Genomic DNA, 18,578 nt, shown 5'->3' with positions numbered 1-18,578 from the left:
GTGTTTCCCTTCCCAGTCTTTATAGCACTTTGCATTTGCAATGTACCCCATTAGCCTTTTCTTTATTATAATCAGCCCTCACGCGTGACTAGTGCTTTATGTACACTTTGGAGGTAGAGACTTGAGATTCAGAGACCTAGATTTGGAGACCTAGCTCTTCTACGTACTGGGAGGAGTTATTTCTCCTTTATGGGTCTCAGTTTCCTCCTCTGTAAAATGGAGACAGTAGCTGCTGCTTATCTCCCTTCCAGAGACAGTGAGAGGGCAGGATGAGAAAACACAGGTGGAATGCTTTCTTCACTATAAAGTCCTATGCACAGATCAGCAATTATTGGTGGTTCCATTATTGCTATCATCGCTAATAGCAGCGGTATTTGATCTTCCCCACAGCACCGTAAGACTGGCAGGGGGGTGATTCTGCTCGCCCATTTTACAGAGATGGAAGTTGAAGCCAGAAGAGGGAAAGTCACTTGCCCAAGGTCACACAATTAGTTGGTCTGGGGTAGAACTAGAACCCAGGCCTCTTGACATCCCTATCTAGTTTACTACTCTTTCCGTATCAGACTACCGATCCAGGACAAAGATATGATGATTTCCATTTTATAGATGAAGAAACCAAGGCAGTAAGCCTATGTCTCTGGCAGTCAGGTTAGAATTCACTGGCTCAGGGGCTTCTCTCATTGGGTCAGGAACCCCACAGGCTCAGTAAATAGCCTGCCAAGCCATTCAGAGCTGGAGAGGATGCAGAACAGGGGCCCAACAGTGCCATAGTCAGGCCCCAGAGAACTCATAGAGGAAGCACGTGGTGTAGTGGAAAGACCAGCAAAATTAGAATTTGGTCAACCTGGGTTCAGATTCCAGCTCCAAACACTAACTTGCCTTGTGACTTTGAACATGTCATTTTCCTTTCTCTCTGGGCTTCTTTTCCCGCCATCTACAAAATGGAGACAGTAAATTCCCAGTGGGGTTGTCAAGAAAAATCAAGTTGCCTTTCCCAGAATGCTTTTCATCACCTAGGATTTAAGGCTGGAAGGGACCTTAGGCCCTAGACTTAGTCCAATTTTCCTGATTTTATACAAGAGGGAATTGAGATCCAGAGAGGGGGAAGAGTTTGCCCAAAGTCACACAGCTAGTAAACGGCAGAGCTGGGGGGCTAACCAAGGCCCTCTGACTGAATTCTCCTCTTCTCTACTTGTCTGTTAATGACCTTTTTTTCAAGGGACACTTCCTTCACCAGGGGCCCAGTCTTCAGGGATCGCTCCCTCCACATGGCTTTGCAATTCCTCTTTGCTAGGCATCTGTCCTAGGTCCTCAATAAAACCATGAGCCCCTGCCTCAGTTATACCTCCTTGCAAACAGCCTCCTGAAGGACTCTCTGCACAGTAGGTGTCCAGGAAACTGACTTTGAAAATGATAAAGCAACATAAAACAGGGGCCAAGGCCCTACACTGAGAGTAGAAGTAGAAGCCACAGACAGCCCCTGCCTCCTAGGGGCTCACAATCTAGTTGGAAGACTGCGGTTCAGAAGAAGGAGATCTGGACTAAGAGCCACAGTAGGTTCTGTTTCTGCCAGACCACTTACCCACTATGTGTCCTTGGGAAATTCACTTCCCTTCTCTGGCCTCAGTTTCCTCATCTGCAAAATGTGGGTGTTGGACAAGGTCCCTTCTGACTTCAATCCCTATGAAAATGGGCCCTCCTGAATTTACCTCATAGGGGTATGATGAGGATTAAATGAGATACAGATGTGCTTTGTAAACCAGACTTTGCCAAGAATCTCAGAATTAGAGGTCATATAAACAGCTCTTCCATTACCAAGAATTCCCTCTCTAACAGTCTCACCAGGTGGTCATCAAACCTCTCCTTGAATACATCCTGTGAAGGGGGACTCACCACCTCCACAAGCGGCCTGTTCCATTTTTGGTTATCTCTAATTATCAGAAAATTCTTTCTTCTATCCAGCCAAAATCTTTGTCCCTGAGACTTCACTCATTGTTCCTGGTTCTGCCCTCTGGGCCTTCTTCTCCCTGATAACCCTACAAATAGACAGCCATCATACCCACATTGTCCTCTCTGTTCCAGGCAAACAGTTCCTTCAAATGACTCTCCCCTGACACGCTGTCAGGTCCCCTTCTCGTCTTGGTCACCAACCTTTGGAAACACTCCCATGTGTCAGGGTTCTCCCTGAAGTGAGGCACTCAGGACCAAATGAGGTACTTTGGATAGGAAGGAAATGGAATAAGCATTTATGCTTTACAAATACTCCTATACGATCCTCCAATGACCCTGTGAGATAAGTGCTATTGTTATCGCAGTTTTACAGTTGGGGAAACTGAGTCAAACAGATGTGGAGTGGCTTGACCAGGTCACACAGCTAGGAAGTGTCTGAGGTCACATTTGAACTCAGATCTTCCTAACTCCAGGCCCAGTGCTCTGTGCAGCATGATGCCCCCTAGTTGTCTCAGATGTTATCTAACGATGGTAGAATACAGTGAGAAATCAACTCCTGGGATATTATGTCTCTCTTGATGCAGCACAAGATTGCTTTAGGTTTGGGGCTGCCATATCAAACTGTTGGCTCATATTTGGACTTGTAGTCCACTATGACCTTCACATCATTTTTGTTGGTTGTTTTTTTTTTTTAATGAACACCTGGCCATCCCTCTGCATCCTAAACCTTTTGTCAATTTTTTAAAAACTTGAGTAAAAGATTTTACATTTATCCCTCTTGTATTTCATCTGATTAAGATCTTTTTTGACCCTGACTCTGCACCCAGTATGTTAGTTTTCCCTCTTAGCTTTGCATCATCTGCAAATTTAATAAGCATACCACCTCCACACTCATAGATGCCATTGACAAAAACGTTTAATAAACAGGACTAAGTGTACTTCACAGGACCAGAGAGTTTGGGCTAGAAAGGAGGCCATTTTATTTGGTAGAAGCGGGAATTCAGGTCCAAAGGGTTGAATGTACTTGACTCAGATCACATAGGTAGTAAAGAACAGAGGCAGAATTTGAATTCTAGTCCTCACACTTGAGAACCTGTGGGGTTTTCCCCACTGTACGAGGTGCTTCCCCTAGAGTCCAGAGTTCTAGATGATCTATAATGATTTATAGGGGCAGCTATGTGATGAAGTGGATAGAACACCTGGCCAGGTCTCAGGAAGACTTGTCTTCCTGAGTTCAAATCTGACCTCAGACACTTACTGTGTGACCCTGGGTAAGTCACTTAACCTTGTTTGCCTCATCTATAAAATGAGCTGGAGAAGGAAATGGCAAACCTCTCCAGTATCTTTGCCGAGAAAACCCCAAAAGGGTCAAGAAGAGTTAGACACACTTTAAAACACTGAACAGCAGTGTTTTAGAGTCAGCATGGCATCCTAGCTTGAGTGTTGGATTGAGAGTCAGGAAGATGTATCAAATCCCATATGAGATGTTAGCTGGCTGATCCTAGGGCAAGTCCCTTAACCTCTTTGGGCCTCAGTTCCTCATCTGTAAAATGAAGGGGTTGGACTACATGGTCTCTGAGGTCCTTTCCAGACCTAAATCTATAATCCCTGTCTAGGGCATTTCACTAAAGATCCCCTGCAGAGCATTATGCTAGAGACTTCCCTCCGGGTAGATATCAATTGATCAATGCTTTTTATGTTAAGTCATTACCAAGTTTAACTGACTGTACTCTCATTTAATCCACATCTCTCTACTTTGCCCAAAAGGATGTTTTAAGACGTTTTGTCAAATGTCTTCTTACGAAATCCATATTCTCTATATCTCTGGCATTCCCTTGATCTATACAAGGCTAGTCTTTCAGGTCATCAATGGATGTGTCATTTCATTGATATGGGCTTTCCCTCCACTGGTGAGAGCATAATCTATCTGTGCCTGCTCATCTTGGGTGATTTTTGTCCATTTCCTCCTGTAAATCCTCCATGGGGGCTCACACAGCATCATCAGCGCCTTCCTCTCTATCTCCTCACATCTCACGGACATTAATGGAGCATCCAGGATATTGCTTATCCTCACTCTCATACCTGACTGCCCCACCTTTTCTCATCATCCATCTGCAGGATGACATCTTTCACATCAACTCAGCTACACAATTCTTCATTAGTAACTTGTAACCTGTGCACACCAACTATGTGCTTCTCCATGGCCTTTGAGTGACCTTTACCTTTAATTCTTAAGAGACTATGGCATTCCATCACTTGTAGCCATTCAGAATCACCAGAAGAACCTTGTTAAAATCAAGCAAACAAACAAACTGGCTTTTGTTTCATTCAGGAGGAAGTTGGAGTCATTAAAAGAACTGAACAATTTCCAAAGGCAATCCAAAGCTGCTCCTCCCCTCCTATTCAATTCTGGGCCAAGTTAATTGCACTGGGTCTGTCCAAGATATATGTACTGATAAATCAATGCTATGGTTTGCTAGACAATGGGTATTTTCCATCCACTTAGTTTTTCCAGTGTGGATAGTTAGCCAAGGGGTTACATAAATGATTATCTCATTTGGGAGACTTTGCAGTGTTCCAGGGCTTAATTCAATCAATAGAATGTCATCCAAGAATCAGTCTAGCAGCCATGTAAATAACCAAAAAAAAAAGTTAATCTGATGTAGTCTGCTCTTGTTGAACCATTCTGGTTCCAGTGACGACCAGTCAATCAACAAGCATTTATTCAGCATTATTATTGCTACGTGAGGAATACAAAGAAAGGCAAAAAACACATGGTTTCTGCTCTGATGAAGCTCACATTATAACAGAGAAAAAACATGGGTAATTATGTACATGCAAGATATATACACTATAAATGGAAAGCAATCTTAGAGGGAAAGGACTAGCAGTGGAGACAATGAGAAAAGATCTGCAAAAAGTGAGACTGGAGCTGAGTCCTTCCTTCAGAAGTTAGAAGTACTTCCCTTTCTAAGTACATACACAGCATGATTTTAATAGCATGTTCCAGAATTTTGCTAACAACCAAAGTCACGTTCCCTGGCCTTTGTCAGCCAGTCAGTCAATCAACAGGCATTTAAAGATAGACTTGCCTGGACTCTCTGTGTGCCAGAGAGTGTCCTTTGGGTTGAAGTGTCCTTGATTTTTTTCAGATATAGTTATCACTAACAATGGTTCAACCATCACATCTGCAAATTCTTTCAGTACCCTACATCTAATGACCTTGTTGGCCTGGGTCTGATAACCTGAACTCACAGAGGGTGGCTAAGGACTCCCTCAAAATCTCTTCACCTATCTTGGGTTTCAACTCCCTGTTAACTATTTATGTTCTATCCTTCCCAAGCCCGGAATCCAGGGAGGACTTTATTCAAAACAATGACTGATGAGACAAATCAAGATGTGAGAAGTATCAAATGAGTAATCTCAAAAGTAAAAGGTTCAAGAGTTCAGAGAAGGAAGAAAGTATATTATTATCAATTCCTTGGTTCTTCAGCCTGGACCCTCAATCCCTCTCCAGGAGCTGTTTAAAATGCCTAGAATTGGGGGTAGCTAGATGGCAAAGTAAATAGAGTACCAGCCCTGGAGTCAGGAGGACCTGAGTTCAAATCCGGTCTGAGACACTTGACACTCATTAGCTGTGTGACCTTGGGCAAGTCACTTAACCCCAATTGCCTCACCCACAACAAAAATAAAATGCCTGGGATTTGGACTATAGAGCTAGAGATTCTTCCTCATCTAAATTTTCCATGTTTTGGTCACAGGGCTGGGTTCTCATAGAATGAAGTGTCCATTGGCTACAATTTTTATAGGTAGGTAATTGTGGCTCCTATTTCTATAGGCCTTTTTATCAACCAATTCCCTCTTAGCTCTAACTCTAGGATCCTGTGATGTTATGAGATGCAGGTGCAAATGAGAAGTTCTCCTCCTTGACTTGGTTTTTCTATAATCAAATATTGCTATAGAATTGTAATGTCCAGGATTACCATCCAATAATGTTCTAATTCACCCAAAACTAAGCCAGCTAACAGGAGAGGTTAAGCAGCGGAGGAAAGTTCAGGTCTTGGGTGTAGACAGGCCACATGTCATTTGACAAAAGCTCATTTGATTAAGGCTTAAAGCTGCATTAAGATTTCTGGGACACCCTGTATATAAACCATAAATAGGTATTGTTGTTATTCAGTCGTGTCTGGCTCTTCGTGACCCGGTGACTCATACACGCCAGTATTGTCCATGGGGTTTTCTTGGCAAAGATTCTGGAGTTTAGTGCCATTCACTTTTCCAGTATGTAGGTATACACACTTCCATTTCTAAGTACTCAAAAAGCATGTTATTAATAACATGTTCTAGAATTTTTCTAGAAACCAAAGGTCTTTTGTTCCAAGAGTCCATTAAGGTGTATCTTGTTCTATCTTTACATCTATATCTATATGGTAACTAGTGTTGTCTATTGTGTTAGAGTGTTAGACCTGGAGTGCAAATGCTATCTCAGGCCTTTAGTAGCTCTGTGTGACACAGGTCACTTAACCCCTCTTAGTCTTGGTTTCCTCATCTGTAAAGTAAAGGGGTTGAACTCAGTGGACTCTGATGCCAAGGTCCCTTCCAGTCCGAACTCTGTGATCCTGTGGACAGTTCTGTGAAGGAAGGTAGTTCAGGCTTTATTATTCCCATTTTAGAGATGAGGGACCTGAGGTTAGATGATTCATCCAAGATTCCAAAATGAAGTTTCAAAGCCAGGAATTAAAACCAGGTCCTCTGATACTAGTCCAGCACTTTTTATACACTACCATCCTGCCTCTAGATGCCTCTCATAATGTTTGTTCACCATGCCTGGCATGGTAGAGGGTCCATGCCTGTCTGCCCAGGCCACTCACAGTTCTCTCCAGCTGAAGTACTGAGGGCCTCTGCCCAGTATGCTTAATGAGAATCATAGTTGGTATTCTTACAGCAAACACTTTACATTAAAGCTTGTTTGATCCATCCACCAATCCTATGGAATAATTCTAAGAGATAGACAGACAGACAGATAGGCAAACAAATGTATAGATAGATTAGATTATTGGGGGGGAGGCAGATTAGATAGATAGATAGACAAATAAATAGGCAAAGGGATAGATAGGTTAGGTTATTAGATAGACAAACAGACAGATGATAGATAGATGAATGGATAGATAGATTAGATGATTAGATAGGTGATAGATATATAGGTAGGTAGGTAGGTAGATAGATAGAGAGGTAGATAGATAGATAGATAGATAGACAGACAGACATATAGATGAATGGATAGGTTAGGTTATTAGATAAATAGATAGATAGATAGATAGATAGATAGATAGATAGATAGATACATGGATGGATAGCTAGATTAGATGATTAGATAGGTGATAGATATATAGATAGGTAGGTAGGTAGAGAGATAGAGAGGTAGATAGATAGACAAATAGGCAAGTGGATAGATAGATAGACAGACAGGTGGACAGGTGGATGGGTAGATGAATGGATGGATGAATGGATAGACTGGATTATTAAATAGGTGATAGATATATAGATAGGTAGATAGATAGGGATCATTGGATTAGATAGATAAATAAGCAGGCAGACAGATTAGATAGAGATAGATAGAGATGGATAGATAGATGATTAGATAGATAAATAGATGATAGATTAAATAGACACAAAGAGATGGATGGATTAGATAGGCAGACAGATTAGATAGATAGGTAGGCAGACATGCATACATGCATATCCATACATATATACATATATACATACAACCTTCATTAAGCACTTCTTATGTGCCAAGCACTGCACTCACTTTCCAGGTGAGGAAGAAGAGGCTAAGAGAAGAAATGGCTTTCCTACAGTCACCCAGCAAGTTAGTGGAAGAATGAGGACTCAATCCTCAGTTTTTAGACCCTCCTAGTGATCCCTCCACTCTATCACAGGCAGCCTTTACCTTGACCTAAAACCTGCTGTGTGAGCCTCACAAGGTTGTGCACTGCAGGGCGCTGACAAGTCTAGAACATAATGCATTCCACAAACATTGATTAGACGCTTGCAGAGTTGCAGAGCCCAGTGCTAGGTTCTGAGGAGGATACAACCTGTAAATGAGCCAGGGTTCCTCTCTTCATGGAGTTCCCAGTCTGTTGGGGGAATCATAGACAATATGATGTGACAATAGTGCAAGACAAAGTCACAAGGCAGATCACTACTGATCAGGACAAGATTCTTGGAGAAAGGGACATTTGAACTGGGTATTAAAAATGCATAAGAATTAAAAGAAAAGGCAGGACATTCTAGACCAAAAGGACAAGGTGAACAATGGTACAGAATCAAAGGAGCACAATTATGTTAGGGGAGGGGAAGGACAGAAAGTAGGCTAGTTTGGGTGAGCAGAGATTGCAAGGAAAAGAGTAATATGATGTGTAAAAGCAGTGTTGTGCTAGATTGTGGAAGGCCTTGGATGCCAGGCAATAGGGAGCCACAGGAAATGTTTTAATAGAAGAGTCATATGACCAGATGGACAGATAGACAGACAGACAGAATAGATTACTCTGGCAGCAGAGTGAAGATTGGATGGAAGTGGGGAGAGCAGGAGAATAAGACCTATTCAGAAGTCTATTGTATAAACAAGGGGGCTTGTATTAGGATGGGGACAATGGCGATAAGGACAAAGAGATGGATTTGAACTCCATGACCCTATTAGAGATAAGGAAGAGAAAAGAATCAAAACCAAGCCTAAGATATCAGACAAAGATTGCTGGTGGTGCTAGACAAATAGCGAAGCTGGGGAAGGAGATAAGGTTTAGGCAAAAAGATGGTGAACTTGACTTGGGACACCTTTGAGTTGGAGGTGCTGCTGGGACATCCAGGTAGAGATGTCCACTGGCTGCTGGACATGTGGGTCTCCAGTACAGAAGAAAGGAAAGAGCTAGAAAGAGAGGTTTAGGAGTCACCTGCGCAGAGGTGTCGGTGAGCATGATTACCAAGAGCAGAGGAAAAAGCTAAAAAGGCAAAGATGAACTCTTAGAGAGATCCTCCCAGAATGAAAGGGTCAAGAAGGGGATGGAAAGTGCCAGTCATTGAACATGGAACTCCAAGCTCAATGGTTCCTTTTCTCTGAAGCTTTGAGTGACAATCCAGTGTATCATTTCCCCTGCCACTCCCAAAGAATTTATTCTGCCCAGTAACCTGAGTAGCCAAAGCAAAGTCCTCCCCAGTGACTCCTGTCCCTCCCCTACCTCTTTTGAGCAGCATGGAGCTAGGAAATGAGCACTGGATTTGGAGTCTGAGGAGCTGAATTTGAATCCCATTTCTGCCACTTACTACCCGAGTGACTTTGGGCAGTCACTACACCTCTGTGAGCCCCAGTTTCCTTATCCGTAAAATGAAAGAGTTGATCTAGATGATGTCTAGAAGGCCTCTTCCAGGTCTAAATTCTACAGTGATATTTCCAGCCTCAGTTTATTCATGAGGTTATACTTCCCATTTCTGTCCTGTTGGACAGCCTTACTGCCATGCACCCCGACCAAGGCCTGGGTCTCTTTAAATGAATGTGATTGGCTGTCTTGGAGCATTCCTGAAACACTTCCCCAGGGTTTCAGAAAAAGGAGAACAACAGCTTTAATTAACTCCAAGTGACTGGCAGCAGCAGCAGCAGCAGCATTGTCGGGCAGGCGGCAATGTCGTGGTTTTCTCTGGGCTCTGTCGCCATGGCAGCTGTGTGGAGGGGCTGGCATGGGGGCGGGCAGGCAGGCGCTATTGTTCCTGCCATTGTCTCGACTCAGAACACAGTGCCCAAGAAGTGGAGGGACTGTCCCAGGTCTGGAAGGGTACATAGAAGAAATGGACTACACTGGATAGAGTTGGGGGCCAGAGTATGCTTTCCAAGGCTTGTGCCCCTTCTCTGTTTTAAGTCTGTCTCCAGACCAGGGCTCACCCTTCTCCCAGCTAGAAGGAGCAGAAGGCCTACTAGTCAGCCTCTTCATGACCTTACCAGCTCTTCAGTCCCTGGATATGCCATTAAGACAACTCTCAGGCTCATACTGCTCTTAATTTGGGGGAGGGGGTCCCCCAGAACCAAGGAACTGGTGCACCAAAGGCAGGAGATCCACGTGGATAGATTTCCAAGGGTCCATGAACTTGGGTGGGGGAGAGGGGGAAATAACACTTTTCTCCTCATTAACCTATACCTGAAATTAAGCATTTCCTTCAATTATTTAAAAACATTATTCTAAGGAGTCCACAGGCTTCACCAGAATGCAAAAAAAAAAAAAAGCCCATGACAACAAAAAGATTAAAGACCCCTTTTGTAGGGAGATGAAAGGAAATGAAAGAAGAGCAGAATGGGGTGGGGGAAAGGAGGGAGAATGAGAAAAGAGAGAGGTACCGATAGGAGGATGTGATACCTCCCCTGTCAGTTTAATATCCTGGCCCTGACCTTACAATTCTCTGACACAATGAAAAACAACCAACACTTATAAAGCTCCTGCTGGGGCAGCTAAGTGGTGAAGAGGATAAAGGGCTGGGCCTGAAGTCAGAAAATCTGAGTTCAAAACTGACCTCAGACACTTACTAGCTGTGTGACCCTGGGCAAGTCACTTAACCCCCTTTGCCTCAGTTTCCTCATCTGTAAATTGAGCTGGAGAAAAAAATGGCATACCACTCCAGTATTTTTGTCAAGAAAACCCCAAATGAGGTCACGAAGAGTCAGACACGACTGAACAACAAATGTGCAGAGAATTGTTCTAGGCTAGGAGATAAATATAGCCAAAATACAGTCCCTGTCCTCATGGAGCTTATGTAAAGTTTAGGGGGATAAGACTGATTTCTATAATATACATTCCATGAAAAGTGCATCAGCATGGAGCAGCATGGTATGAGGGAAAGATCTGGAATCCAGGGCCTGGGTCTATTCTTGTTCAGCCTCTTACTCCTTGTGCACCCTCTAACACTCCCTGCCCCCACCTCCACCCCTGGGTCTGAATTTCTTCATCAATCAAAGGAGGGGGTTGGGCTGGATAAGATCCAAATTACTACTCAGCTTTAGATCCTATGAAAGACATTTTAGTCTGGACCTATGATTTCCTCAGTATAAGGAACTCCCAATGTGGAAAACAGTCTATAATTTGTAGGTTTAGGGAGTTGTCTGGGGGCACTGAAAGGTTGTGACTTGTTCAGTGTCACACAGCTAATATGTGCCCCAGGTGGGTGGGTCTTCTTGACTCCAAGGCTGACCTCCTTATCCATTAGACAACCACGGTTGTCTAGAATGAGAGAAACATTAGATTTAACAAAGTCAAAAGCCAATAGAGGTCTGAGAGAGGTCCACCCAACCCAGGGGGAATCATGGAAGATTTCCTGGAAAAGATTTTGAATTGATCCCTGTGAAGTCCAGATGATCAGGTCACAAGGGAGTGAACTAAAGCCTGCCGGGGCCCTGAGCACCTGTGGGCAGGGAGAATCCACTCCCACAGTGAAATGGCTGAGGTGCCAGACCTTGGACATTCAGAGGGACAGATGGTCATTAGAGAAAAGAGTCTAAAGGCTGAATTGCCCCCAAGACCCTGTGCCAGAAGAGGAAGTGGAGGTTCCCATTTCCCATGCCCATATCTATTTTTTCCTCTCTCTAGGAGAAGATGCCAGCCTTCATCCTTGCCATCTCCCTCAGGCAGAAAAAGGGACTGGAGAGGCTTGGCGAGGGAAATGCTGTGTGATGGAGAGAGGGAGGGGGTGAGGACAAGGAAATGGGGGAGGGAAGGAGTGTGACAGGCAGCGAGGGGGGCGGGAATGCGACAGCGGGAAGGAGGGAGAGAGACACCCTGAGCAGGGAGTGTTCCGGGCAGCTAGCGCAGAGAGAGGCCAACCCTGACCTCTTTCCCCACCCCATCCAGTGAGCATCGAAGAAACAAAGAGACCCTCACTCTCACCAGGCTCTCCGCCCAACCTCTGGACCATCTACACCTCTCGGGCTGGGTGCACGTTGCGGGGCCTGGCACGAAGCCGCCCCCGCCCGGCTATTCCTGAGCTCTTACCGAGCCCGCCTCGCCCCCGCCCCACCTGCAGAAACGACCACGGGAAGGCTGGGGGTGCTTCCCCCAGGTGTGTCGGGGCGGGGCTGGGCTGGGCTGGGCTGGATGGTAGTGGGAGGATGTGTCCCACCAGTGGGGGAAACCCAGGCTATGGCTGCGAGTCTAAGCGTCTGGGGGCGTTGGTAAAGACCAGGAGGTTGGTATCTCCGGGAGTCTCCGGGAGAACAGGGCCCCAAGGCGAGTGTGCTGCCTTGGGAAATGAAAGGGTGGCCCAGGCAGGATCTGGGAGGTGCGTGGGAGAGTGGCCCATGACCTCTTCCATAAAGCGCTGCTCTGCACGTGTGGACTTAGGCACATGCATGTACAGTATGTGTTCGGATCTGTTTCTGGGATATGGGTGAGGCGCGGCGGGGTAGATGTCTACAGGCTATGCCTAAGGAGCGGGGAGGAGCAGGGGCACGGACTCTATGCCCATGGGTGTCCGCGCGGCACCATGGTGTAGTGGAAAGAGCCCCAGCCGAGAGACGGGTTCTAGTGTGGACTTTGCCGCTTCCAATCTCTGTAACCGTGGGCAAGTAAGTCACTAAATCTCTTTGGGCTTGATCTTCCCTATATTTTTGTTTGCACTGTTTTGCAGGGTTATTGTGAGGAAAGGGAAGGAAAGGAAAGAAACATTTATTAGTCAATAAGCATTTATTAAGCGCCTACTATGTGTAAGCAAGGGTTATAGAAGTGTAAGCTATTCTTGCTATATTCCACGGCTCTCTTTAAATATCCGAAGAGAGACCGGCCAAGTCCTCGCACCTCCCTCACTCCAGGACCCCCAGATTTCTTTTCTGACTGGTCGGCCTCTGTCGCTGTCTCTTGCCCCGCTCCCCACCCACCGCCCCACCGCACATATCTGAAACGACCCGTCAGCTCCGTGCACTGAGGCTCTCGGAGTGCCAGAGGGCCCCTGGAACCCACTCAAAGCTTTTACCCAGTGCGGTTGCGTTCAGATGGAGGACTGGAAAAGGAAAATGGGTGAACTCGAGAACAAGTCCCTAGCAAGGGCCGGGCCGAGGCTCCTCCCTTACGGAATGGGGGTGGAAATTGGGACGTAAAAGGGTGACTGACGGCAGCCGAGGAGCCCTCGATCGTTTTCTTTCGAGGCTTGGACAGCTCCCTGGAGGGAGGATTTAAAATGCACGGTTAAGGAAAGTTTGTAGTTCCTTGGTAAGGTTGCCTGAGGCTTTAAACTCTGTAGCCTACCCCAAGCTTCGCCCTGTTGCAGGCCTAGGATCTCAGTGGAATGACCTGAGCTTACACTCGAGTCCTGGCACTCCTCCCTCCACCCCCCACCCCCCGCTCATACTTGGGGAGCGACCGGGAGAATACGAACGTGTGCCGACCCGGGGGAAGCCTTAGTGACGTCAGTGTCTCCAGTGACATCATCAGTCAGTCTGCCACTGGGGGACGCTGACCCTGGGCAGGAGGAGATCAGGCGGGATCTGAGGATGGGGATAGTCTTGTTTCAGGGATAGAGGAAGAGAGATGAAGGGTGGAGAGAGGGAAGTCTTAAACTCTGACCTGGGAGCCAGAAACTGGCTCCTTCAAAAGGGCTCTGCTCACTGCTGCCCTCCCACTCCCAGCACCAATCCTCCTCCCCTATATCTGCCCTCTTACACACACACACACACACACACACACACACATACCTTCACCCCCTCACTAGCCTATTGATCTACCATCCTTCCTGACCTTCAATACTGGTCCTTTCTCCACTCTTCCTTCTCTTCTCTCCACACTTTCCCTCTCCCCTCAGACTTTCCCTCCCTAACAAATTAAATTCAATGAAAATGTATTAAACACCTGCCTTAAGCAAGGCCTTGTCTTCAGGTTGAGGAAAGAAAGCTGAAAAGCAACAGAGGTCCTGCTCTCCTGGAGTTTATAATTAAATGGGGTGGGGGGGTGCTGGGAGTGAATATGATACAAGGTAGAGTGTGATGGGGCAGAGGAGAGATCTAGGCAAGGTGTTCTAGGGAAATCTGAGCAGGCGGGAGTGGGGCAGGGACTAAAAAAACAAGTAGGCCTTTGGGGAAGAGGAGCTGGACTTTGAAGTAAGAGAATTTCAACAGGCAAAGATGAAGCCTACTGAAAATGGATGGAGGCCAGAAAGGCCAGGATAGGATTGGGGAAGAGCTAGAGTCCAGTTTGGCTGAAATACAGAGCAGAATGCAGCAAAGTAAGACTGGAGGGGTAGGTTGGATCCAGAGTGTAGAGGGCCTGTAATGCCTGAGTTTGTTTTATCCTTTAGTGTGGGCAACAGAGTCACAAAAGGTCTTCAGAGTTAGAATAACCTGAAGACTCATAAATGAATGAAGGTTTCACTGGTCAGACCAATTCAGTCAGAAGATTATTTTGCCAGCCCTCTCAACCAACCCAATCCCTGAAAATACCTTAGGGTCAAAACTCACTTTGTTTTCCTTAAATACCAGCTCTGGCACAAGCTAAAGAAAACAACAGATCCTTTGAAAGCAAATGTTCTTTAGGGGTCGGAGGGCAGCTGGTCCTCCTGCTTGTCTGGCCTACATTGCCCCTTTTAGAGGCTTCCCTCCCCACCTACTTTGTCAGCTCCTCCTCCCCTTCTGGCACAACTGGACGATTCAGCCCCCCCCTTCCACTTCCTGCCGACCACCCAGCTAGTTCAGGGATAGTGGTTCTAGTCTGAGCTCTGGGTTTCTTGGTTTCCAAGAGATTCTTGCAGATACTACCCTAAACCATGTTCCCTGGACTGCTGTGCTTCCCCAACGCCTATGTGCCCTCAGTCCAGCAGTGGTGCCTCCCCTCACTCCAACCTGCAAACTATACCTTCCTCCCCAGTCCCCAAGTTGCTAGGGCAAAAACTATTTATCCTACTCGTCCTCTGAATCCAACCACAAGTCACATGCTGATTCCCCAAGGGACTGGAGGACCAAGGAACAGGTTAGTGAGGGAGGAACCAGACCAGAGTGTCTGCCCTGAGAGGTGGAGTGAATGGGAACGGTTACCCTCTGAGCTTGGCCAGCAAGGAGGGGAGATAGAAAAGGAAAAGAGGAAGAGGGAAAGAGAGAAGAGGTAAAACAGAAGATGGGGGGAGAGGGAGGTAGAGAAGGAAGGAGAAAAGGAGAGAGAAGGCAAAGAGAGAGAAAGAAGGTGAAAGGAGAGGGAGGAAACAGACACGTAAGCACCAGGCAGGCCGTCTGGAGCTGACCATCCTCCCTACCCTCTGCTCTGCCCCTCACAGATCCAGCCCACCCGTGGCTGAGTAGGTGCCCACGCCGCGGGGCCTGCGGGAGCTATGGGAATGAGTCGGGGCAGGCTCTGGGCGACCAGCCGCTGCCTCCTGCGCCCGCCCGCCCCCGCCGGACGTGGGCAGCCCCCGGCCTCGGTCAGCGCTCCACGGACAGCGAGGCCCGCGGCTCAGCTCGTAGCGGCCGGTCCCTAAGGGGTCTCCTGCTCCGGCCTCCGGCCCCCGCCCCAGGCCAGCGATGTTCGCAGGGGAGTGAGCGGGCTGCTGAGTGACTCCATGGCTCGGGCCCGGGGCGCCCACTGAGCCCGGGCCGCCCCTACCCCAGCCCAGCCCTCCGCCCGCCGCCGCCAAGATGGTGATGTCCCAGGGCACCTACACCTTCCTCACCTGCTTCGCCGGCTTCTGGCTCATCTGGGGCCTCGTGGTCCTGCTCTGCTGCTTCTGTAGCTTCCTCCGCCGCCGCCTCAAGCGGCGCCACGAGGAGCGGCTGCGGGAGCAGAACCTGCGCGCCCTGGAGCTCGAACCCCTAGAGCCACTGGAGCCCCTGGAGCTGGAGGGCAGCCTGGCCGGGAGCCCCCCCGGACTGGGGCTGGCCCCAGGACTGGCCCCGCAGGCCCGAGTCCGCCTGGAGGCCCCTGGCCATACCCATGCCCTGCACCACTCGGCCCCAGCACAGCACCAGCCCCACCCAGCCCACCATCACCCGCACCCGCCCCACTCGCATCCGCACTCTCATCCGCACCCGCCTCACGTCCTGGTGCCGCCCCGGCCCTGGAGCTACCCGCGCCAAGGTGGGCGCCCTGAATGGGCTGCGGCCAGGAAGAGGGGAAGGGACTGCACAAACCTGGGAGGATGTTGGGCTGGAGGCTGACTGACCTGGGGGGCTGTGGGGAGGGGGGCAGGCCAGCCTAGAAGGAGGGAACCTCGGTCAGTCTTGGGAGCTGGGAGTCGGATGAGGGGAGTGCTTGGGAGGCCGCGAGGGAGGTCGGGGGTTGGCTGAAAGGATGGGGAGCGGAGGGCGCGGTGGGGACCTGGGGCAGGAAAAGTGTCCCCAGGCCCCTGACCCTGACTCCTGGCCATGGGCTTGGCTTCTCGCAGCCGAATCGGACCTCTCCAAGCCCCCGTGCTACGAGGAGGCGGTGCTGATGGCCGAGCCACCGCCGCCCTACAGCGAGGTGCTCACAGACACGCGCGGCCTCTACCGCAAGATCGTGACACCCTTCCTGAGCCGCGACAGCTCCGAGAAGCAGGAGCAGCCGCCCAACTACAAGCCGCTCTTTCTGGACCGAGGCTACTCGTCGGCGCTGCACCTGCCCAGCGCCCCGCGGCCCGGCCCGCCCTGCCCCGCCCTCTACCTGCAGGCCGAACGCTCCCGCCGCGTCTTCCCCAGCTGGACCGACTCGGAGCTGAGCAACCGCGACCCTCTGGAGCACGGAGCCTGGCGCCTGCCCGTCTCCATCCCCTTGTTCGGGAGGACTACAGCCGTATAGAGGGGGTGGCCCGAGCCCCTGCCCCCTGGCCCCACCCCAGGGGCTAAGCGCCCGGACCGGAGCCAGCGCTGCCCCACTCCCTGCCCTGCCCCGCGCCTTTCTCCCTTTCTCCCTCCCCGAGGGCAGGCCGTTCAGACTCCTTTCTTAGGCCTCGGGGGTTTTTAAAACGCTTCCCTAGGACTCGGGGCTATTTCTTACCCTGTTTGTTACATTTTGAGGATAATAAAGGTGTGTGATCGGCTTTGGTACAACGGGAGGGAGAGCCTGCTGCTTGCACCCGGGGTGGGGATAAAGGGGGGGAAAGGGCACCCCACCCCGGGCGCCCCGCCCAGTATGTTTGATCCCTGGGTCCGAAGCCTAATCTCTGCCAGCTCCACCTCCAGAGACCTCTCTGGAGGCTAAAGTGAGCGTAGTGGAAAGAGACCTGTATCTGGAATCCCAAGACCTGAGTTCTGCCACTAGCTACCTGTAAGACCTGGGAAAGTCTCTTCTCTCTGGGGATCAGTTTCCTCTTCTATAAGATTGGGGGGAGGGGGAGCGTCTAGATCACAGAAATGAGCTGTAAAAGGTCCCTAGGATTAGTCTGTTTTAAACTTTTACATCTGCAAAATATTTTGTCTTTCCCTATTTAGGGAAACTGAGGCCCAGATCAGATAAGTGGCTGCCCAAGGTCACATAACTAGCTAGTAAGTAGAGGAGCTAGGGTTGAATTCTTCAGTCTGTGATTCCAGTTCTAGGGTTCTTTGCAATACACCACACTGGTTTATTGCCTCTGAGCACCAAGGAATAAAATTCCGGAAACTTGGAGTGCAGATACAGTCCTAGTAAACCAGGCTTTTGCTAGAGGCGAAGATATTTGGGCAAGATTCTCCCTCAGATGCTTGCTGAAGTCTCCTACCTCAAAATCCTACAAGAAAAACATCACCACTGCCTTGATGGATATGCCGAACAACTGGCAAGGGTCAAGTCAAGAGCAGACTTATTTTAGAAATGGGGAAGTGACTTCCCCACAGTCACACAGCCAATAATTGAGACATGACTATAGAGCCACATGGTGTAATGGAAAGACTGCTAAAGGCGGGTGAGCTATGGCCAAGCTCTGGCCTTTTGCTACCTGTGATGTGGGACAAGTTGTCTTCTTTGTGCCTCAGTTTCCTTTTATGTAAAATGTTAGACTAGACGATGTCAGGCTCTAAACCCTATGATTTGATGCACCATCCCAGACACCAGTATTCCAGTGTCCAGTGGTGATCAATAGTCATCCAAGGGCCTTGAGAGCCGCTGCTAAGTCTGCTCTGGCACGGTTCCTTCCAATCTCTGCAGGAGAGGGGCAGGCCTGGCTTGAGAACTGTCCATTCCAGGTCAGAGTCACAAGGCAGAGAGGACAGTCCAGTGTCCAATCATCTGACACTACATTTAATCCACACTTTGGGCCAGTGACCCCCTTCCTTTTTCTCTTCCCAGCTCAGGCAAAGGGACCTTAGTTTGAGGTTCCTATGGAAAACAGTCATGGTAGAAAGAATACAGGATTAGGGAGTGGGGTGATGGTGGAGCTTGAATTCAATTTTCACTTCTGCTACTTACAACCTTTGTGACCTTGGGTAAGTCATTTGACCCCTCTAAGTTTCCTCCATTGGTAAAATGAGGAATTAGACTCCATAGCCTTTGAGGCTCCTTCTCAATCTACATCTATGATCCCACAATCTCTCGTGACCTTCCCACTTCTAAATAGGATGATCTTGTGTTACAGGAGCTAGTGCAAATGACTGGGGGCTTTAGTTCCTCCTAGTGGTGTGAATTACCTTGTCTCCAGGCTCTCCTTTTGCTCATGGTTTTGTC

At 48.4% G+C, this 18,578-nt stretch overlaps 1 protein-coding gene across 1 annotated transcript; it reads left to right on the top strand.

Annotated features, from left to right (window-relative positions):
- The first annotated feature begins 15,601 nt into the window (after window positions 1–15,601).
- PRR7 (proline rich 7, synaptic) lies at window positions 15,602–16,819 on the top strand. Its single transcript, XM_036752739.1, has 2 exons — window positions 15,602–16,040; window positions 16,348–16,819. The coding sequence occupies exons 1-2, from the start codon at window positions 15,602–15,604 to the stop codon at window positions 16,737–16,739; spliced, it is 831 nt and encodes a 276-aa protein (XP_036608634.1). The 3' UTR covers window positions 16,740–16,819.
- The last annotated feature ends 1,759 nt before the right edge of the window (window positions 16,820–18,578 follow it).

This window comes from Trichosurus vulpecula, chromosome 3 (assembly GCF_011100635.1).
Source record: "Trichosurus vulpecula isolate mTriVul1 chromosome 3, mTriVul1.pri, whole genome shotgun sequence".
Taxonomy (NCBI): domain Eukaryota; kingdom Metazoa; phylum Chordata; class Mammalia; order Diprotodontia; family Phalangeridae; genus Trichosurus; species Trichosurus vulpecula.
Note: the sequence above shows the minus strand (reverse complement) of the source record. Positions and strands in the feature narration are given on the sequence as shown.